Source organism: Macadamia integrifolia, chromosome 1, assembly GCF_013358625.1.
Source record: "Macadamia integrifolia cultivar HAES 741 chromosome 1, SCU_Mint_v3, whole genome shotgun sequence".
Taxonomy (NCBI): Eukaryota; Viridiplantae; Streptophyta; class Magnoliopsida; order Proteales; family Proteaceae; genus Macadamia; species Macadamia integrifolia.
The window spans coordinates 8,701,561-8,724,657 of record NC_056557.1 but is presented as its reverse complement, the minus strand read 5'-3'; the positions used below and the strand labels follow the sequence as shown (position 1 = coordinate 8,724,657).

General features: G+C 38.7%; 1 protein-coding gene across 1 annotated transcript; it reads left to right on the top strand.

The window, feature by feature from the left end:
• The first annotated feature begins 3,105 nt into the window (after positions 1-3,105).
• Positions 3,106-10,717, top strand: LOC122078831 (phosphomethylethanolamine N-methyltransferase-like). The gene is made up of 12 exons (XM_042644992.1): positions 3,106-3,390; positions 3,508-3,626; positions 5,669-5,806; positions 5,901-6,038; positions 6,725-6,868; positions 7,089-7,199; positions 7,283-7,424; positions 8,845-9,125; positions 9,796-9,957; positions 10,051-10,104; positions 10,235-10,309; positions 10,388-10,717. The coding sequence occupies exons 1-12, from the start codon at positions 3,378-3,380 to the stop codon at positions 10,484-10,486; spliced, it is 1,476 nt and encodes a 491-aa protein (XP_042500926.1). The 5' UTR covers positions 3,106-3,377; the 3' UTR covers positions 10,487-10,717.
• Positions 10,718-23,097: the final 12,380 nt, after the last annotated feature.

The following is a 23,097-nucleotide window of genomic DNA, read 5'->3' as shown; positions in this document are numbered from 1 at the left end:
TATTCTTTTTCTTTTTAAACTCGAAGGTTTTGAATTTGTTCTGTCCAAAAAAATATAATAGAGATCTCTTGAGGATTACCCATTTGGACATGCAGGATTTGCCTCATTTTCATTAAATTGGGTGTTCAATTAGTGATTCAAGGGTTGGGAGGACTTTGGACATGCGTCCCAATACGTGGGTGCATATCCCAAGGTCATTTCAGCCCTTGGATCACTAATTGGGCACCCAATTAATTAGAGAGGATCTTTTTCGGACAAACAAACAAAAGGTAAGACAAGGTAAACATGTATAGAACAATGATAATATGAGAGAGAGAGAGAGAGAGAGAGAGAGAGAGACTTAATCCTGACTTAAATGTACCAACTTGGAATTACTAAAGTGCAATTAGGCTAAGTTTGGTTGTCAAGAAGAAAAAAAAAATTAGCCTAATGATTTCTGAACAATCATGAATTCATCTATTGCAGCAAAAGATTGTAGTTGTTAGAGGAAAACGGTGGGATTGAGTCATGCCACCGGCCACTTTTTTTAAGACTGTATGTGTCTCTTATGCAATTTGATTAGCCTCCAAGATGAAATAGTTCCACATGCCCTTCTAATAATTGTAACACTCATTGTTACATTAAAATTCTCCTACATTTTTCTATTACATTGTCTATTTTCATTTTGATTTGCATCAATGCTGACCTGATAGAGGGGTGATCTCCAAACTATGGTTAAATTTCAGCCTCGAAATGGCTGAAAGTGAGTTGATCATTGTATCGAATCTAATGATATTTTGTAAAAGACAGTTTTATTTTTGAAAACATTGCTTCTTTTACCAAAAATAAAAAGCATTGGCCCTTCACCATCATAGGGACCAACGAAACCACCCGTGGAAGCATCAATGGGATGAGATTTTTATCTTTTCATAAGTGGTGGACCAATCATTTTGCATAGGCACAAGAGCCATGGTCCTAAAGAGTCTCCCTTTTTATGTTTATGAGTGTAGTCTATACTAATGCTCTCATGTGTCTATCTCTCCTTCTTTTATGTAAAACATCTCTTTCCACTATTTGAAAGGGAGAAATAAATCAAAAATTGCTCGAGTAGAGTGTGCTCCCGAAAACTACTTCCCAATACTTCATTCATTATACTGAGACCCTGGGACTGATCTTGTTCGTTTATCTCTTATCACATGACAAATCACTGAAACTGATGAAAAGTCACGGCCCACATGTATTATTGAAGATATTTTCCGAAAGTGATTATAATTCATGTACCAAAGGCAACTTTCCACATGTACGCTTTGGATCACGGACCTTAGTATACGTTTTTTTTTTTGTTTCGAGCCTTGGATCCAACCCACATTTGGAAGTATGTAACAGACTAACATACCAGCTCACATGGGAAGATGGTGTTTGGTTGAATATCACCACCTTCGAGGAAGGCTGGCCAAAACCAGAATAAGAAATAATTTTCTCTGCTTTTCTTGTCTTGTCCTTGGAAAGGGATAGCTAGGATTCAGATTTGCCTTTCCACTTTCCGGAATCTGTGTGGACGGGAAATGAATTGGGGCCACCCTAAGGAAAGCGTGGGAATCCTCGGCCACTTTCCACCACTCGAAAGTTCCTTCCAAACCTTCGTCGGTCAAGTTAAGCAACCGGGAAAAGAGGAGGGGGGGGGGGAGAGAACGTATCAAACCCCAACTCTCTCTCTCTCTCACACGGTTCACCCAGTTCGCTTGTGTGGATATTGCATCAGTATGCAAGCCAATGAAACACCACATGGCCATCTGAATCTAGATTCTAATTATTTAATTCTCTGAATAATTTGGCCGAACATAGAATTATGATCACCTTCAAGGATACTTTACATGTCTATTTTCAATTGTTTTCATACATATATTTTTTTTTCAATAAAAGAAAGGCACTCATTTAGGTTTTTCTTAAGAGGGTTGGTAATGAATGTGGAGAAGGATTTACATTTTCATATGTCTAGTAAAATATAATGTTTTATGACTTGTAAAATTACGGTACATGATATGATAAACAGGTTCATTTCTATTTCATTGGTAAAATTTCTATTCAACACTTGGAAAGGATGTGAGTAATGCAATAGAAGATTATAAAGTATATATTATGTTTTAAATTTTTTTTATCAAACATTGTGTCCCATTCGTTATTTATTATTTGACTTAAAATTTATTCTCTAGATGATCCATACTCACACAAATATGTTGATAAGGAAATTTCTTTAAGTAAAGGGTTTTTCGAGCAAGTGACCCAAGGGAGCTCACTAATTGGATGTGATAATACATTATCATACATAGGAGAGGAGTGAAACCATTTCATATGAGAGAGAGAGAGAGAGAGAGAGAGAGAGAGAGAGAGAGATGCTCCGATGCTAACAAACCTTGTCCCACTGATTTAAAGAATTATTTCTTCAATTGTTCATGAAAATGGCAATGGTTCTTTGATTCGGGAAGGAGCCAACTAGTTGTGTGAGGGTAAGGGATGGGAAAATCAAAAGGAAATAAAATGGTAAAGAAATCTCCACCTACCCTGTAGATAATTAGATGTCATCATAGTACAGACCATGCAACGTAGGTCCCAGACTTAAATAATGCAACCAATAATATATTGGGGGAAGAGATTCGCAAGCAATTTCTCTCTCATATTATTCAAGATAATCATTAGTGTGGCATACAGATTCTTTTCCACTCTTTCATAGTCATATTTTCCAATGTCCCATCTCCCATGTATCCCTAATTCTTCCCTTTCAGAATTACAAATCGGCACCGTCTATTTCACCAAAATAAATCTATACCGTCAGTTCGATCCCAATCCTTAATCTTTGTCAAGCCACTCAATTCTCTTCCCTATTTGGCCTTTTCGATCTTTGATTAGATCAAACGGTGGAGATTAATTGGCGGAGTAGTCCATAACAGCGACAGAGTCTACAGATCCAATAACGGGACTTCCACAGAAACCGCCACGAGATTCCCGAAAGCTGACGTGGCAGAGGATGAGTTGTCTTGATACGACGCGTCCGATTCTCCGCTTTGCTTTGGCCCTTTCGTTAATTCCGATTCTCTTGATTCCCGACTTCAACTATAAGAACAGAACGGACCAAAGCGCCGAGAGAAGCGCAGAAGCGAAGGCCAGTGACAGGCTGCAAGAGGAGGAGGCAGAAGGATTGAGAAAGAGAGAGATATTGATTGCCGATGCAGCAGAAAGGGCGATTGAACAACCGAAGATCCAGGAGCTTTTCTAGATCTCGCATTGCCGTTGAAGGTTGTTAGCACATTTCGCTCTTCTTCATCTTCTACTTCTACGTCAGATTTCACTCTTGCTTTTCGATCTAATTTAGATCTGACAAAAAGAAGAAACTGCTAGCCATGGCTGCTCAAGGTATGTTTTCTGTTTGAAATGAAATTGTCTTCTTCAAGGTGATATCGATGTAATGGAGCTTGTTTACATTTCTCATTCAATGCGATTCTGTCTTTTTTTCGTATTCCTGTTGTTTAGTCGGAGGAGAACGTGAGGTCCAGAAAAGCTACTGGGTGGAACACTCTGCGGACTTAACTGTGGAAGCTATGATGCTCGACTCCAAAGCCTCTGACCTTGACAAAGAAGAGAGGCCTGAGGTAATTGTTCTTATTTCTTTCTCTAAATTTATTATAGAAAGAATATTCAACATCCGGGGCTTTGCTTTTTCCTTCTTCCACTTGTTCTCTGGCAATGCTGTTTGTCTTCGTACTTAGAGATTTACGATTTTGTTTCGGTGATCAATTAAGGGTTTTTTTTTTTTGGGTTGAATATATGTTGAATTTTACTGTTCTGGTCTTCTTGAATCATGGGAAGGATATTATGATAGATCGCATAGACAGTAATGTAGATACGGTCCCCGTTGAGCGGGACAATGTTTGTTGCTAATCATCGTTCTCGATCAAATATGTTCACTGCTGTTACTTTTTGTACATATTGAATGCTTTTTAGCTCTGCTTTCATCTAGTGAATGTCCACCAAGTGAGATACATTATACGTATTGGTGGGAAGAATAAACCGTAAAGGACTGAAGAATCAATGTTGCATTTCATTCCTCTGTTTCATGTCCTGTTGGTTTTCAACCAGGATATCTTGTCCATATTTAATGTGATTTCTGTTTAAGAACTGTTGAACAAAGGTAATCTGTGTCATCATCGATGCCCCTTTTTCATTTGTTACTAAGCACACTGATATGGCTTGGTAGTTGATAAGCTACATGCCTCTATTAGAACGTCCCAGTACACAGGGTCCGCTACTGCAGGGTCTGGGAGGGGCAAATTTATGCAGCTTTATCCCTTGCTTCGCAGGAGAGGCTGTTTCCAAAGCTACATGCCTGTATTATCACTTCAAACAACGTTAAGTTTGTAGTAGGAAAAACACACACACACAAACACACACACACACACACACACACACACACACACACACGATATATGATACAACTGCAATGAAGGGTTATAAAGAAGAAAACAACACATGAGAAGTCAAATTCTGTGGTATTTCTTCAACACCATCTTGGTAGTGCCAGTGAATTTGTTTTTGCTCCCCATTGTACATAATCCACTTTATTGGAGTGATTGGATCAATGCTTCTGAAAAATCATGAATTCCAATCTAGAAAAGTTGTTGATTTTCATATAGCATTCACATCACATAAGTGAGAAGGAAGCAGGTTACTCCATGAAAATGCCCCACCAGTAGGTTTGGACCAAGTGGGCAGGTACATGTGCCTAACAAGTTTAATTCACTCATTATACCCTACCTGTTTCATACATGATGTAAGTTGCATCTTCAAGCATGGGATCAACTGTAGAAACGCAACCCTAAAACGATGCAGAAGATAATGGAAAAACAAAACAAACAATGCACACGGATTTTACGAGGTTCGGCAAGGTTGCTTACGTCCTCGGTGAGATGAGATCCTGCTTCACTATCAATGGAGAATAGGGTTACAGCGCTCGTCTTCACACCTCTCAGTATTGCTTGCATTACAGAGAAAGAAACCCTCGCTACAAATATATAGCGAAAAAACCCTAATCCGAAAAGTACACAATTGCCCTCAAATAAAAAATTCAAGCGGGGGACTGCGCCCCCCTACACCCCCTGCATAGCAGGGGGTCCTCCTGCCCCCTTGCAACCCCCATGGCCCGCTAACCGGCTAGCGGGACCACTGTCCTGCCTGTCTAGGTGCTACACCAATACTCCTTGGATTTAAACTGCGACGGAATACAAGACATCATACACCAACAATCTCCACCTTGGTCGAACTCATTTATTATGACCTCTAACTGAAGCATGTTAATAAGATGTTTTGAAATGTAGACATGTCTTCACATTGCAAAATAGTTACTGGATATGGATCTCTTTAGTCATCCTAGCCATTGATGTTACAAAGTTTCAGATTACCATGAAGTGTTAAGTTGGGTGAGTTGTCCATTTTGCTGTTCTATTTTCACACTCAAATGGATGTCCTCTTTTTTGCTTCACCTTTAAACTTTTCTGTCCTCTGCTGCAGTGCACCCATTATATTATCTTTCTGAGTAAAAAACAGAGAGAAAAATTAGTTTTGTTTCTTAATGAAACTCTAGGTTTCTATCTCTTAATGCAACTTCTTATAGTTAATCTCTTCTGTATGTGAACAGGTTCTTTCCCTACTTCCACCTTTTAAGGGGAAAAATGTTTTGGAGCTAGGAGCAGGTATTGGTCGATTCACTGGTGAATTGGCTAAGGAAGCTGGTCAGGTTCTAGCTCTGGACTTCATTGAAAGTGTCATAAAGAAGGTAAAATTAGAAAGTGCAAATAAATATGGAAGCGAACAAATTATTTCATGCTGGAATATCCACAAATCTGAATATTCAATTTGGGAACTCGCAGAATGAAAGTATCAATGGACATTATAAGAATGTCAAGTTTATGTGTGCTGATGTAACATCTCCAGACCTGAATATTGCTCCAAATTCTGTGGATTTGATATTCTCAAACTGGCTTCTCATGTATCTCTCAGATAAAGAGGTAACCCCCTTTTTTTCAATTTTTATTTTTATTCTGACTCTCCTTCACCCACGCTTGTTGACCAACCTACAAATATAATTTATGAGTTTAAATATATGAAGGTTGCATTGACCTCCAAACTGTGTATGCATATGTAAAATTTGACCCAACTTTAGTTTAAAATGTTGTCGACAGTATCGTTATTTTTCTAAAAGCATCTCACAAAAATCTATAAAATCCCATGAATTGCTTGCTGTGGGTCAGTTTCTGAACAGCATGGTTGTAAACTAGAGTTTTGAGGTTAAAACTAGGGATGAGATAAATTAGATATAAACCAAAGGTGAAGCGAACACTTTCAATCTGCACAGGTTGTCCTACTTCCTTCTGCCATCTTCTCTCTCTCTCTCTCTCTCCTTTTTTTTAATCCTTTTGACTTTATCTTATTTAGTATTTCATCTGAACTTTGAAATTTGTAGGTGATTGAGGAGACTCGCGAGTTTTGGTTTTTCTCTGGGTGCTGGATTGTCTTTTAACAAATAATATTCATTGAAATTTATCAGAGCCCACATATTATAAATTTCTGATATATTAGCTCATAATCTCTATCTAATTTGACATGTAACATTTTCCTTTTCCCTTAAAGAAAAAGAATGTCAAGTTTTACAAGGTCCATAGTTGTCTTATCATTTGTTTTCTTTGGTTCCCAGGTTGAGAATTTAGCCAAAAGAATGGTCAAATGGTTGAAGGTTGGTGGGTTTATTTTCTTTAGAGAATCATGTTTTCATCAATCTGGAGACAGCAAACGGAAAAACAACCCAACGCACTATCGTGAACCAAGATACTATACCAAGGTGAGTCTTTTCCAAGTCATTCTATCTATCTTTTCGGTTGCCATTTCCTTTTTGAAGTTATCATGGAACGAAAGCTTGTTGAACCTTTTTTTTTTTTTTGTAATAACTGCTTTTCATGAGAAACTGTGCAGAAAGTTGGTAACCCTTTTTTTTTTTGTGTGTGGAAAACAATTTATTTACTGACCTCTAAATTTTCCCTCAATGTTGAGCTCCAATGCAGGTTTTTAAAGAATGCAACATGAATGATGACTCAGGGAAGTCTTTTGAACTTTCTCTTATTGGCTGCAAGTGCATTGGAGCTTATGTAAGAAACAAAAAGAACCAAAACCAGGTATATATTTGTGTATTCCTCAGCAGTTCTTTCCTTTATGCATCTGAGTGAGACGCACCTAATATGGTTACTGTATAATGCAGATTTGCTGGATATGGCAAAAAATGAACTCACTTGAGGATAAGGGATTCCAACGCTTCTTGGATAATGTCCAGTATAAATGTAGTGGCATATTGCGTTATGAACGTGTATTTGGTGAAGGGTTTGTGAGCACAGGGGGGATTGGTAAACAAACTTTTTCTTTCTTTTTTTGATAAGACTCAATTAAACCAAAATCCTGAACTCTTTTGCATTGTGTTATCCTTTTTTTTGAGCAGTGTAGCAAGCATAATTTTCATTGATTAATTGCTCTGTCAGTGGGACAATTGTGGACGTAGAAACTACCATTTAGATAATCTTTACTCTTTGAGAGGGAGAGGATTTTGTCTTTCACTTGCCTTGCTGGGGAATATGCTTTGTCGATGGTCTAATCAACATGCTGACATAAGATTGTTTTACTAAGTCAATTTCATTCAGAATGCCAACTAAGTTAATCTAGCTACGCATTAGTCTTACATTCCATAATGACACAGCTTACTACATCAACATATCATGTCAGAGCTCCTCACTTTAAATAAGCATTATCAACTCTGGGTTGGACCACTTGAATCCTATTGCTATTGCTGTACTTTATCTCAGTCATATCTTGTGTTAAATTACAAGCACTCCAGTCTTTCCATTCAACCCAAGTTAATTTTCTCTTCCCTCTGTGACTCTGTCCTTTTAACATGGCAATTAGGATTTTATTGTCCGCATGCTAGCCACATCCATGATCGCGTTATGGAAGCTTTCACCGAGCCGGAAGTCTATGATCCGCTCGGACTAAAATCAAGTACTCGCACTGTCGGTTTAGCTGTATTGATAGGAGTCATGGTAGTTAGTTTCGCTTTGGAATTTTCTCTTCCCTCTGTGACTCTGTCCTTTTAACACCTTCAAGTCACACCACATCATGACTTGTTCTGTCGTTGGTTTTTGTTGCACATGACCGAGCATTCTAAGTTATCTTTCACTAATCTTGTCTCTTGTTAGCTGCAGCATTGTTTCTTGGTGTTGCATTCATTTCATGGTTATGGTGCTTAGAGAGTTCAATTACTAATTTCCAGATCTTGTTTTTCGATGAGAAACATATGCATATATTGCTTTTCAGAAGTGTTCAAAAGCTGTATGCTGTATTGATGGTCACTACAACTAAAAAATCTTGTCACCATTTTTTGTTGGTTTCTTCTGTTTATTTTCTTTACTTTGTCTTGTAAATATGTACTTTAAAATGCTGACAAACAGATTCTGTTAGCCTCATTAGCCTTACAGCCCAATAGCAATGTTGGAAAAAATATTTTTATTTTTAATCTCCCTATTTTAAGGGGTTTCCTATGCAAGGAGTCCTTGTGCCGTCTTTGTATAGGGCACTAAATTACCTCAGTCGTTTCAGTGATAGCTAATCTCATATTAGATATTGATAAACTCATTTACTGCTCGTGTCAACAGTACTGTTTATTGGTTCTGAACTCTTTCTGGATTTCTTAATTTTGTATTAAGAATTTTAGGTCAGTCTTTTAATGCTCATTATCCTTCGATTTGCATTTTGCATTGGCATATATTTGTGCAGATACAACAAAGGAATTCATCGCGAAACTTGAGCTTAAACCTGGTCAGAAAGTACTAGATGTGGGTTGTGGCATTGGGGGAGGTGACTTTTACATGGCCGAGAACTTTGATGTTGATGTTCTTGGCATTGATCTTTCGATAAACATGGTTTCCTTTGCTATTGAACGTGCCATTGGACGTAAATGCTCAGTCGAATTTGAGGTTGCTGATTGCACCAAGAAAACATTACCTGATAACTCGTGTGATGTGATCTACAGTCGTGATACCATTCTCCACATACCGGTAAGGTCCATAATAGACTGGGTTCTTCCCTTGTTTGTTGATTACCTAAAGACTCTGGTGAAAGCATCTTACTATTCTGTTTTAAGTATTCCATATATTTTTCTCTGTTATCTTTGATATATACTACATTGCCCTATAGAATATTCTCACTTTCACAAATATTTGGTGATTTGATGTATGCTGTACACAGATGCAGACAAAGTTTAGTTTAAGTTACATATATATATGAAGTAAAGTTGACTTTTGTAGTTGCAAATATACTTCTTGTCCGCTACAATCCTTCTGAGGGATTGAGATTTCATTTTTATGTTACAGCGTGACAATGATAGACTTGTAGCTTTTTAAAATGTTTTCCTCTCTGAGTTTACTCTTCATGGCTAAAGACATTAAATTTTTTATCCCTTGAGAATACAAGGAGCTAGGTAAATACATGAATTATGATTTTGCATTCCATGTTACAGGATTGCAGTTGAAGAATATTTCCATGGTTTTATATTAAATGGCAAAGAAATGTTGTTTAACATGAGTATGTTATGTTTTTCTAATTCTCCCCCACTCCCCTGGGCCAATGTCTTGCGTGACCTTCCATGAAGTTTGAGGCATTTACTCTCTGGAAGACAAGGAAGTTTCAAAGTTTCATATATCAATGCATTTTATGTTGTATTTTCAGGACAAACCTGCTCTATTTAAAAATTTTTTCAAGTGGTTGAAGCCAGGAGGTAAAGTTCTTATCAGTGATTATTGCAAGAAAGCTGGAACTCCATCAGCAGAGTTTGCAGAGTATATTCAGCAGCGAGGATATGATCTGCATGATGTAGCAGCATATGGCCAGGTACAATCACCTCTGGGAACTCTCTCTGTTTAGCTTCATCTTTTTTGTTCTCTCTGATATAGCTCAGTCCTAATTCCAATTTGTCTTTGGCAGATGCTTACGGATGCTGGTTTTGATGAGGTTATTGCCGAGGATCGTACTGATCAGGTTACGATAAAACTATTTTAACAGAGATTAACATGCCCCCCTCCCCCCCTTTCCCCCTGTCCTAAAAGAAAACGTTAATGCAATTTGTGCCTCAGAATTAACAGTATTAGGTTTCCTTTCGTTTCTCCAGTTCATCAAGGTCTTACAGAAGGAACTGAATGCTGTTGAGAAGGACAGAGAGGAATTCATCCAAGACTTCTCTGAGGTGCGTTGTTCTTTCTGTTTTCGGTCTTCTATATTTGTTGTTTGCTCGTATTACTTACTGGTTACAAATATTCTTCAGGAAGACTACAATGAAATTGTTGATGGCTGGAGGGCAAAGCTGAATAGGAGTTCATCTGGTGAGCAGAGGTGGGGCCTGTTCATTGCCAAGAAGAAGTAATTTCTCAGTCAAAAAGGTTGGATAGATGCTTGTAATGGTGAATAAGGAGGTGATCAAGGAAGAAGTTGGTGTGTGTTCTTGAGTCGTTGGCTTAGGATCGAAATCCACTCGAGTAGTAGTTTAAATTATGATTATTAGCAGTTTCAGCATACACTTTGGTACATCCATATGTTTAAAATGCTGAATCTATGTACCCTTATCAGTTGAATTTTTATTGATGTTCTCATTCTATATCCAAGTAAGGAAATGGCCTTTCCGTAAAGCGGGGTAAGGATGCATACATTATGATCCTTCCTAGACCCCGCAGTGGCGGAGCCTTGTGCCATGCCCTTGTTCTCATTCTATATCAGTTAATAGGTCGAGCTCAAAACATGTGGGAGATATCTGGTTTCATGCAGTAGTTGTCCTCATCAACAAGAAGTCGAAATATTGGGCCGTTCGCTAAATCCATTTCCTAAAAGCTCTGGCCTTGGCAACTGATAGGCCGATTCTCCTTCCCTACCCTTCTGTAAAACCCATATGGAGTAGATCTATAGACGCGCATCCATTACATTAGTTACCTAGTTGCCTCTTGTTTAATATTGAGGCCAATATTTGTAAGAACTTGTGTTTTAATTCTTAGATTATGGATTTGATATGCCTTTTGTGAGAAGTTATCAGTAGTGGTTAGGAGAAAAAAACCCTGCCTACTTGCGTGGTTCTTTGTCCAAACATATGCAGGCATAAAAAGACCACACTACCCCTCCACCAGATGCCTGTGTGTTGGTGCAGTGGTCGCATAAGCGGTTAGCAAGAGGATTGGGCATGCCACCAGCTTTCCAAGGAACAAGGTCTTTTCCAAAAGGAAATGAGAGAGGTTGACACATGCTGGGCACTCTAGCAATGTGTCTTCCCACAAGGACCTATATGGATACAGTTGGGCAATGCATGTCTTTCCTCACAAATTCTAGTATAGTCATTTTAGGTCTGCCTCTAGCTCTTTTAGTTCCTTTCAATCTTTAATCAAATCACTCCTTACTAGTGCTTCCCAAAGCTTCCATTTTTTTAGATGGAAGATCGGGATTTTATTAAAAAAGAGGAAAAAAGAAACAGAGAAACAAAAAGAATTTACATCCAAATACACAAAAAACAAACTAGTCGAAATAAGCCTCCACCTTTGGCATTGCCATCAACAGAGGCTCACAACCGCTATCTATGAAATCTGAAACGCGAACGGCCAGCTTCATCCAGGATTAATTCTTTTGAAATTAAGCTGAGGAAGAGGAATGCCAACACCAGTCACCCCAGTTTTTGCCACATTTTTTCTAAAAAATCAACCACCGGATTCGCTTATCTGTAGCAGTGGGTAATTTCCCACTCTATGGAATTTATGTAGCTAAGAAGGTTGTTCCACTCTTGCCTAACAAACCAAGGGATGCGCTTGCAGTGGAAGAGGACAGCAACAGCTACCGAATCAGATTCGATCCAAATTCTTCTCACATCAAGATTAAGCACATGGATTAGACCCCTTTATGATAGTCCATATTTCTGCTTGAAAGTTTGTGGCCACACAAAGGAAAAATCCATAGGAGAGAATCTTTTTCCCTTGGTGATCTCTGAGGACGACACCACCATCTGCTCGACCAGGGTTACCCAGGGAACATCCATCAACTTTAAGCTTGACCCAAGAGATTGGAGGCTTACACCAATGGATTTCTAGAGGATTGATAGGATTAGAAGGCCGAATGTCGAGAAGAAATTTCCCACTCAAGACCAGGTCCGAAGCAGAAGAAGGCAATGTTTTTATAACATTAGATATGAAAGAAATCTCCTTGAAAACCGTTGCTACCACTAAGGAAGCAAGTCAAGCCTTGCACTCATGCCGCCTTAGATTTCTCTCCTTCCAGATAGCTTCAAGAGTCACAATCAGCCCTATCATTCAGGGCCTTTTCATCGACCAGCCTCTACCCTTGATACTCCACCATTTGATGACATCTGCCACTGTTCGCTGATTAGCTCAAGCAACATTAAACAGAGCTGCAAATCGGGACCAAACATCAATGGAAAAAAGAGCAAGCTAGGAAGAGGTGATCAAAGGATTCCACACTGCACCCACACATGTTGTATCTGGAGGAAATACAAATTCCTTTCTTCTGAATTTTATCATCAGTTGGAAGTTTCTCGTGGACCCAACACCAAGCCAAAACAGAGCACCTTGGAGGTAAGTCCTCATTCTGAACAACAGAAAACTAAGGAACAACAGAAGCTACGGTCCTAAGACCTTCCCATGTTGATTTGATTGAGAATTTTCCCATTGGATTGAGCTTCCACATGCCTCTATCCTCCATGGGTAGGAAGGGAAGGGGGAAGATCCTTAATCTGGCCAAAGATTCGAGTTAAAAGGCTTGAGTCAATCGCAGGCAATTTCCAAGCTCCATTTTCTATGAACAAGTCTACAGTACGAAAGAGGTTGTTGAAGGAGTTCTCCCCTAGATCAGAGAGCTCAACAATAGACTTTGAACCAAACCAATTATTTATCCAAAAATCTATATTTTTTCCATCACCCAAAATCCACCTTTCATTTTGAGACACAAAGCTCCACATTCTCTTGATGCCTGGCCAAATAGAGGATCGACTACAATCCTTCTTTAGGAGACCATGATGAGATAGGAATCTTGCCCGAATAATTTTACTTAGATAAGAATTTTCACGCTTTATTATCCAAGTCATCTTGGCGAGAAGGGCTTTATTGACATCCCTAAGGCACCTTATTCCCAATCCTCCCTCTCGTTTGGGCTTACACACCGACTCCCTTTTAACTGGATGACCTTGGTGGAGTCTACCTCTCCCGACCATATGAAGTTCCTCATCTAGTTCTCCAGATGCTTGATAAGCATGGCAGACCACCAATATACGGAGAAGCTATGCAAGGGCATCCCTGAAATAACTAATCTGACAAGCTCCACTCTCCCTGCCATGGAGAGAAGCTTAACCTTCCATCCTGCTAATCTTGACTTGAACCTATCCATCACAGGTAAAAGAGGATCTCTCTTGACCCTATCTTGAAAGATTTTCACACCCAAATATTTGGTTGGAAAGTTGCAAATTGGAATACCCATTTCTTCAGCAAACCATGCCTTTCTAGAAGTAGTAACCCTCTTAAGAAACATTTTGCTTTTATTGAGATTGAAGCATTACCTTAAGAAATTCTGGTGTTTCTCCAAGAAAGTTTTAAGATTATAAACGTATCTTTTAGAGGCATTCAAGAAGATGAAAATGTCATCTGCAAACAATAGGTGAGAAGGTATAGAAATTCCACGGGGTCCAAAGAGAGATTTAATGAGGCCTTTCCTACATAGGTCTTTTAGGCCCCTACATAATACTTCTTCAGCAATGATAAACCAAATTGGAGAGATTGGATCTCTTTGCCTGAGACCTCTGCTAGCCTCAAAAAAGCCAACAGGCCCTCCATTGAGAAGGATTGAGATCCTGGCTGACTTTAAAATTTCATAGATCCATCTAATCATCGATTCTGAAAAACTGAATTTTCTAAAGGTCAGAAAGAGAAAATCCCATGATAAAGTATTAAAGGCTTTCCTACTATCAATCTTCAGGCCCACACCACCCTTGCTAATAGTCTTACCTATCAAATTTGCTAGTTCAATGGCCGATCTAATGTTTGATTGGATGAGTTTCCCACGCAGGATAGCTCCTTGTTCAGGAGAAATAAGATTTGGGAGATGAATACTGATACAGGAAGCCATAATCTTGGATAGGATTTTACAAAAAAAGTTACCCATACATAAGGGTCTAAATTTATCCAAGGTACGAGCACCCTCGACTTTAGGAATTCATAATAGGAAAGAATTATTAACTCCATTCGGAAGCATACCTGATGAGAAAAAACTCTTCACCGCTCTGCAAACATCCAGATGAATAACATCCCAACACTTTCTGAAAAAAGCTCCAGTGAAGCCATCAGGATCAGGTGAGCTATCCGGGTCCAGGTCTCAGACAGCTACCTTGATTTCATCATCGGAGGGAATTGCATCCAGCATCATTCGATCTTCATTGTTTAAGACTACAGGAATAGAGTCTAGGATGTCGAGATGCCTGTTTACGTCAACATGACGATGAAAGGCTTCCAAGAAATCCACAAGATAAGACCACATCTGGTCTTGGTCACTAATCACCGTTCCATCCTCTCTTTGAATAGTTCTTATGGAATTTTTTGATCTCTTCACTTTGGCCATAACGTGAAAAAATCTAGAATTCCTGTCTCCTTCCTTCAACCATTTGATTCTCAATTTTTTTTGCCCACATTTTCTCGTAGGTCTCCATAGCCTTTGAGTATTGATTTTTAGCTTGAACTTCTGCGTCAAAGAGGATGATCAGAAATTCCCTCATCTTCAATTCTACAATGAATTTCCTCAAGATCAGCTTTGGATGTCTTAACTTCCATATCCAGGTTTGAAAGGGTTGAGTGCGACCAAGTCTAAATGATAGGCTTCAGACTTTTAAGCTTCTGGGTGAGGATGAAAATGGGGGAGGATCCAAAGATCTCCATATTCCATGTATTCTCCACCAAAGAAGTGAATTCCTTGTGATCCAACTAGAATTTATTTAACCGAAAAGGGCAGTTCTTTGGCTTGGTAGAATTCATAGAACAACCAGGATTGGGGCATGATCCGAGGCCGCTCTCAGAAGAACTTGTTGGATGCAGTCATTGAAGGTGTTCAACCACTCGGAGTTATCAAAAGTTCAATCCAAAACAGCAGAGACGCTTCCCCTCTTCCTATTGTAGCAGAGATGCTTCCCCTCTTCCTATTGCTACTCCAAGGAAATTTTTGCCCTGAAGAGGGAACTTGAATCATGAAAGTGGAATCTACCAAAGCCTCAAATTCCGCAACCGTTCCCATACAAAACCTTCCCAAACTTCGCCGCTCATGGTCATAAAGGGTGGCGTTGAAATCACCAATAATCATCCTTAGATTAGTTGAAGGCCCCGCCATCAGGTTCAGCCATAAGCTTCTGCGATTAACTCTAAGACATCTAGCGTGCACTACCGAAATGTCAACAGTGCCTCCTTGCCAGTTGATTTTCATCAATATTTACTGGTCGGACATTGAGGTAACCGCAGGTTTATCTATGTTCCTTCTCCACATCACCCAAATATTGGGATCTTGGTTATTCCTCTCATTATGAATGAAATTAGAATAAAACCAAGCTTGATAAAAAACAACTTTGGGAATTTTGAGATATCAATCATTGGCTCCACTAAGAAAATGATATCCGGCATATGATCACGAGCAAAACCCCTTAGAGAAACTCTGGTAAAGTTCTTCTTCATACCCCGAACATTCTAGAAGAGGATCCGCATGATCACAAGTGGGATGAAGTTAATCGATCAGCCCGAGCAGAGGCCTGATCCGATGAACTCACTTTCTTTCCATTCTTCTTTTGATGAACTGTCTAGCCTCCTTGTGCCTCATCCCTGTCTTTGGCGGCCCTATCAATTTTTTCCACACCGTCCTCTATAGGCTCCTTTTCCTTCTGAGGATGACCCAAAGTTGCCACAGCACCACCTCTAACGGCATGCTACAGGCTCCTGTGAAAGCCCTGTTGATGACTGCCCTCATTAAGGTAGAATTGACCATTCTCCTATTATCAATAATAGCCTTCAGCCCTTGATCCAAATTCATTGAACTATCGAAAATAGGAGCAAGAGGTGCGTCGGACCTATCGATATGCAAGCGGTCAACTTCTAGAATAATTTCTAAATTTGGGCGTGACTCCAAATTGGAAAGAGTCCTACTTTGATTTGGCAATCCAATCTCGTCGACCAAAGGGGAAGGTCTTCTCAATTGGGGAGTGATTTGCTCATCGAATTGCCTTTCCAAAAAATTTCCCTGGTTTCCATCACTGCCTCCTGAGAAGCTTGCACCACCAGTGTCACCACCAACACCACCCTCCATGGCGATAGAGTTGCCACCGCCCTCAGAAGAAGATCCCTCATCGTCTGAACTGGATCCCCTGCGAGTTCCATTGGCCTCTCCTCTATCCTTAGAGTCCTAACCCTGCAAAGAGTGAAGAAATCAGTCCTCAAAGCTCTACGAGGCTCATCATCAACATAAACAACACCTAGTACTCTTGGCTCTTTTTCTTGCAATGATTCATTTGCGTTAGCCAGCTTCTTCTCTTTGCAAGCCCTGATTAGATGTCTAGGCTTTTGCACGAACCATTGTTGTCCTCATAGAACATCTTTTGTTTGAACCAGAAGGGGGTGTCAGTCCCTGGGTTTCCTTTCCACTTGTATCTCTTCCGATCTCTGACTCCCAGTCTCAATTTCGACTGGAACACGGGCAAAATTCTCATATAATACCTATTTTGTGCGTTGATCTAGTGCAACAGGCCTCCCTACAGCCTTTGCTATGGACAATAGAATCTTCTCATGCTAGTATTTTAGAGGAAGATCAGGGAACTTGATCCAAACTAGGGTCTTATTCACCATTTTTTCGTGAATGTTGAAGTTTGGTCTCCATCGCTGGAAACGAACATATTGGTCCCCCAGCTTGGTGGAACCTCTTCTCCAGATGGCCACTATATCCTTCTCAGATTCAAATTGAAAAATAGTGAATCCTTTTCCCATTGGAATCATCTTCACTTTCCCCTTTAAATTCCATCCTTCAGCGACCTCTTTCCTGACTTCATCAAGGGAGACAAATCTGAAGTTTAATCTTCCAGTCAATGCAAAGGCATACATTTCCAATCTCTTTTCATATGCTTCCTGTGGAATGATAACCTTGGGTGAAGATCTAGCGTAGACAGGCTCACACAAGTCATCAATCACAAGGGGCACAAGCCCAACTACACTGGCATAGGATTTCTCTTGGATCTGAGCATCAGGCTCAATTAGGGTAAGAAGGGGTGCTTCCACTGGCTCAAGGGGTGGTCTCGAAGTGCTGGCAGGAGCCCAGAAATTAGTAATTCAGCGCTGTTTTCCTCTATCAGGTAGCCGATCACCATGAGGATTAACACCACCAATAGGTCTCCCATCTTCCGCCTGAAAGCTTCTCTCTCCTGAATTTGCCATCCTTCCCAGAACCATGTGCAGAATTATATCACCAAGCTTCCATTGAACATGATCATAATATTTCAAATGATTTTCTCAGAGCTTCTCATGGGGGTATGAGAGGGAGCATCATACAAAAGGGATAGGGTGGGGCCAAGGGTTCATTTCAGATGGAGAAGAAATTCTATTAAACAAAAAAAAAAAAAAAAATGACAGGCACAGTAGTTTACATATACCAACCGACAATGTGCCCAACATATTTCTCCTCTTTAGGTAGACCCAACCCAAATTTTGTATTCAAGAAAATATTTCACAATCCAAACATGGACTGCAGGTTGAAAAGTCTTGAACCCCTACAATAGAAATAATGAACTCACTAACCTGGTTGTTGGCTATATATAAAGGCATATATGGTGCATCAACTTAGTGGGATGGATCACCTGCCACATTATCTGGTTCCCACAATGGGTGGGATGCTGATCTGTCTTCACACTTTTCATGTTTTATATATGGATAATTCCATGCTCTTTCTACTCTGGTATAGATTAATTATTAGTAAGAAGTAGTAAAAGGATTGGGAAAAATATTTCGTTAGACATACAAAAATAGATTATCACATCCCATGTTTTTTTTGTCATTTGGAAGGTGATTTGAAAATTCTAATTAGTAGATGTTTTAGAACTAATGTGAATTAATTATATGTTAAATTTATATAAATATGAAGGGAAAATGTACCCTATTATTCTGGCGTAGAAAATGCTCAGACTAGTATGGGTGCAAAAAGATTGTCGAGCATTGAAGATGCTCCTATCACCCCTTTCATTGGCTAATGGGTCTGGCATTTCCTGCGCCGACCAACAAGGTTCTCTTGCCCTAATATTAAATGTATCATCTTTTACAAAAAAAAGAAAAAAAAAAAAAAAAAAAATGTAAGCAGACCCTTCTGTGTATGGCGGACATGCACTTCACTGTAGTCTTTTTGAATTTTTCAATACATAGTTTTGCCACTTTTTTTTTTTTTTTTTTTTTCTGTAAAAGATCATATTATACTAAAAAGATGAAAAATCTACTCTCATAATCCCTTCCCACCTTCGACATTGCCATCAACAGGAAGAGATCTTCAGACTAATAAAAAAATATTAACTAATTTCCAGAAATTTCTCCCAACATCCACTTTACTTCAAACGAAAGTGCAGTCTTCTCAGACCCTCAGCCTGGATCATCTCAAGAATCATCATCGCAAAATAATCAAGTCTATCTATACACAAAATTTCAACCCAACCTGAACAATAACTTGACATGGAGGCTTGTTGCTCTACTTCTAAGTGAGGATGTGCTAAGCCCTTGCTCCAATAAGAATAAACATATATAGTGTAAAATTCACATTCATGTTTTACTCTCAATTTTTTCTCTTAATGGATTAATCTAAAATAAAAAAACAAAAATATAGAAAAAATGTACAAGGTAAACTGGAAAAATTAGAGACAACCACACTAACTCATCAAGTCATACCCCTGAACCTATCTCCAGGTTACCCAAAAAAAAAAAAAAAAAAAAAAAAAAAAATCTGTCCAAATTGCGCATCAATAGATGGCTATGAAAAAATAACATTAAAAGAAACCTAGCACATCCTAAACCTATGTCCAAATTGCGCATCAAGCGGAAGGTTCCCTTGAACTGATACCGGCCAAGAAACCACAGGACCCGAGATTACCAATCTTGCATGGTCACTACGCATCAAATTTTCTCATTTATTAATTACCCACTTGTAGATTACATCTCATATCTCTCTCGTAATCTTGTATAAAAAACCCTAATGTGCTCTCCTTCATCCCATTCTCCTCCTCCTTTCTCAGCTGTGTTTCTTCATTTTCGCTTGCTTCGTTCTCTTTGTGTGTGTGTATTAATCATTCTAAAGGCATGTCTTCCGAAGGGGTTTCGACATTTGAGGTGCAGATAGAGATCAAATGCTCAGCAGAGAAATTCTTCATGCATTAATCTCGCCTTTCAAAGAATAACAAATTCTAACTTTAGGGTTCTGTTTGATCACAGTGCCACCCAACTTTGAGACTTCAAGACAGACGATTGAAGCCATAGATGAAGAAAATATGGTACTCACCAAAAGATTCTATGGTGGTGATCTGGGGAAAAAATTTTATCTTTACAGGGCGACTTTGAAGGCTTTTAAGAAGGATGACAAGAACTATGTAAAGTGGTCTTTGGACATCAAGAAGACTCATGGGGAAATTCCTGACCCACATGACTACATGGAATTTATTGAGAAGTTCACCAAAGAGCTCGACTCTAGTCTAGCCAGTGCCAATATTTCTGCATAGACAGAAACTAGAAGTAACCTAGAGACTATGTTTGGCTCTAGGTTGGATCTAATAAAAGAGACTGATTTAGAAGTTTATCCAAATGCTGTCTTATCTGTTGAGTAGCTAGGGTTTCTAAAATTTCTCTACTTCCACGAACTTGATGAAGATTAATCATTGCTTATCTGAGTTGGTGAGAGGGACTAGATGATATGTCCCAATCTTCTGTATGGTACTATGATGTGTGTAATACTTGAAATAATTAAAGCTCAATGCATCTAGAATAAATAAAAACTGAGTTCTTTATTTCCTTGGTCATGCCTTTTAAATGATAGAATTATAATTTAGGTGATCTTCTTTCTAATTAATTTTTTTTCCTATAAATAATAAGTAAAGAATATATTAAAAACAGAAAAATATGTCATGATTAACTTCTAGATATACCCAAATGGACACAAAAGATAAATTTTTTCACTGCCCACCTTTGGCATTGCCATCAGCAGAGAGCAAAACAAACAAAAATCTAATTGAAAGTAGAGTCCACCTTTAGGATGGCCATCAGCAAGCACTACACTGCAAAAGAGTACGAACGCAAACCAGACTATCTATCTCTCTCTCTATATATATATATACATAACTCAATCAAATCTATATCGGGGCCTTTTTTTGGCATTCCAGATCATATCATGACAAGCAAAGGGGGGCTAGCAGCCCATGAAAAGGAAGCTTCGAGTGGGCACTTTTTTTATCCAATCAAATCTGCTATTGAATTTGCTTCTGTGAAACAGTGAGATATATTCTTAGGAAATAGAAGAGAGGTAGTGATCGAGATACAACTATCTTTGTTGAAAAAATTATAGGATTGAATGACTTCTTACTGTCAAAACTACAGCTTTCGAATCACATTAAACAATAAGCCTGTGAATTCCTTTTTCTCTTACAAAATCCAAACTAATTATCAATGTGCCACATAATTGGATTTAACCCCAAGATAAATAGCAAAGCTACCTTCTGCGATACCATCTGAGTTCCTAAAGACTCCCTTAGCACTTGCATGACCCAGATTATCAAGGGAATATCCATCTATATTTAGTTTTGTCCATCCGCAATCTGGAATCTTCTATACCACCTCTGTAATTCAATTACAATTAGATGTCATAAAACAAAACATATCAAAGGGCCTCAAGATAGCTCAATCCTCCATTGATTTGGTCGTGCATTTTAGTTTCGGATTAGCATCACAAATGTCCTTGAGAATGACCTGCATAACAAATTTTGGAAGGAGAAAACTTCCCTCAAACTTCCTTGAATTTCTCTTGAGCCAAATGTGCACTGTAATCAAAACGAAACCAGCAAGCCATAGAAGTTTAATCATTGGCCCCATGTTGGTGTAGGGGCTATGCTACCAGACAATAATCTCTTGCCCAATTTATTTTATACGCACACACACTAACATAGTAAACACCTTAGACTCAATAGAGCCTTTTTCCTAAATATAATTTGTAGGTTAAGTTTTTCAAAATGATGATTCGATAAGTTTGTCAAGGTGGTTGGAAATATTTGGCCAAGTGGTTGACAAGATGGGTTCAAATTTTATGGATATATAGACCTCAAGATTCTCTGCTCACATGTAAAATTTCAGTTCAAATAGAAATTATCAAAGGACAAATTTAGGTTTGACTTTGTCCCATCTTTCTGAATTTTTTTGTAAGTCTTCCCACCCTCAGTACATGTACAGCTTTACTCATATACTCAATCAAAGCTTCGACCTTCCTCTTTCCCCTTTGACTCATACGACACTTTGAGTCTGGCTCTTGTCATAGGATGGTTCAAGCAAACTATGTGATGATGCTTTACTTTTTGGTCATGAGATTCACTGCACACTTCTTTTTCCTATTTGATCGTTGCACATCGTTGGTTTCATAGGTCTTGAAATTCCACCTGTGAAGAATTATCGAATCTCACTCTAATACCATCTAATACACAAACACAAGATAGTAATAAAGAAATAATCATGCACAAACACAAGGAATTTAATGTGTTTTCAGCACGAATGTCTATACTAACATATGAAAACCAAAGAATTTTCACTACTCAGAAAATCTCTGCACCACTTTCCCGTCCTTGTGTGATTCCTTACATATGCCTAAGGCTTTTTCCCCCACAAAGATAATAGAAGCACTCTAAAAACCTAACCCTTCCACGATTACAATTTATATATTCATGCACGTATATGGACTCAAAAAATAACCCAATTAAACATATACAAGCTTAGTAATAAATGGGTGGGCTCTAGACAATACATGACCCAAAACCAAACAAAAAAGGTGGGATAATGGGGGCAAATGTGTAAATGGATACTCATTGCGAGTCTTAGAGTTTATCTCATACCAATGCTCAGAATATTTTGATCCCCTATGGAAGAGAATGAAACCCATTTGGAATTGCATGGAAATAAAATCTAGAAAAATAAAAAGGGCACTAGGAAAGTGCTTAAAGGGCCCACATTTTTTATTGCTGGACAACGAAACGGATTTCTTTCCAATATTTTTCCTTCTCAGTGGAAGAATGTGGCATTAAAGGAAAAAAATTATCACGTGTTTTCATGTTGAACGATTAAATTATTTTCAGGAGAAATTAAAGAGTTTAATATAATAAAAGGGCCAATTATTGCGGTAGAATTGGAGGCATATTATTAGAAGGTTGATCCATTGTCAAAGGGTATACTGCACATCCTAGCTGTGATCTATTGCTTTTTGTTTGTTTTATCCTCAGTAAATGACAATGTTAAATGTGGAGGATCAAAGTAAAAGATGAGTTTGTATTTGAACAGTTTAAGTAGGGGTGTCAATCGGTCGGTCCGGCTTGGTTTTGTTCTAGGTTGAGTCGGTTTCGGTGTGGGAAAGCTGAAACTGAATCCGAACCAATAAGGAAATTCCAGTTTCGGTTTGGTTTTGGTTTCGATTTCGGTGCGGTTTGGTTTCGATTTGTCTTCGGTTTCTTAAATCGATTTGTAACCAGGTTGGTTTTGGTTTTTGGTCCAGTTTGGATTCGACTTTCCAAACAAATGTATACAAAATTATGAAAATTTTGATTTTTTTAATGAATTTTGGAGTGTTTTGGTTTCTTACCGGTTTGGTTTCAGTTTCGGTCTGGGTTTTGAGCAGGTTTCGGTTTGGTTTCGGGTTTATCCGGTTTCTGGTGTGGTTCGGTTTGGTTTTGGGGTTGCAATACTCCAAACTGAA

What these genes read in the sequence shown, in the direction of transcription:
- LOC122078831 (XM_042644992.1), top strand. An exon ending in ACAAAAAGAACCAAAACCAG is followed by an intron (nt 7,200 to 7,282) that starts GTATATATTTGT and finishes TGTATAATGCAG; the next exon opens with ATTTGCTGGATATGGCAAAA. An exon ending in TCATCCAAGACTTCTCTGAG is followed by an intron (nt 10,310 to 10,387) that starts GTGCGTTGTTCT and finishes AATATTCTTCAG; the next exon opens with GAAGACTACAATGAAATTGT.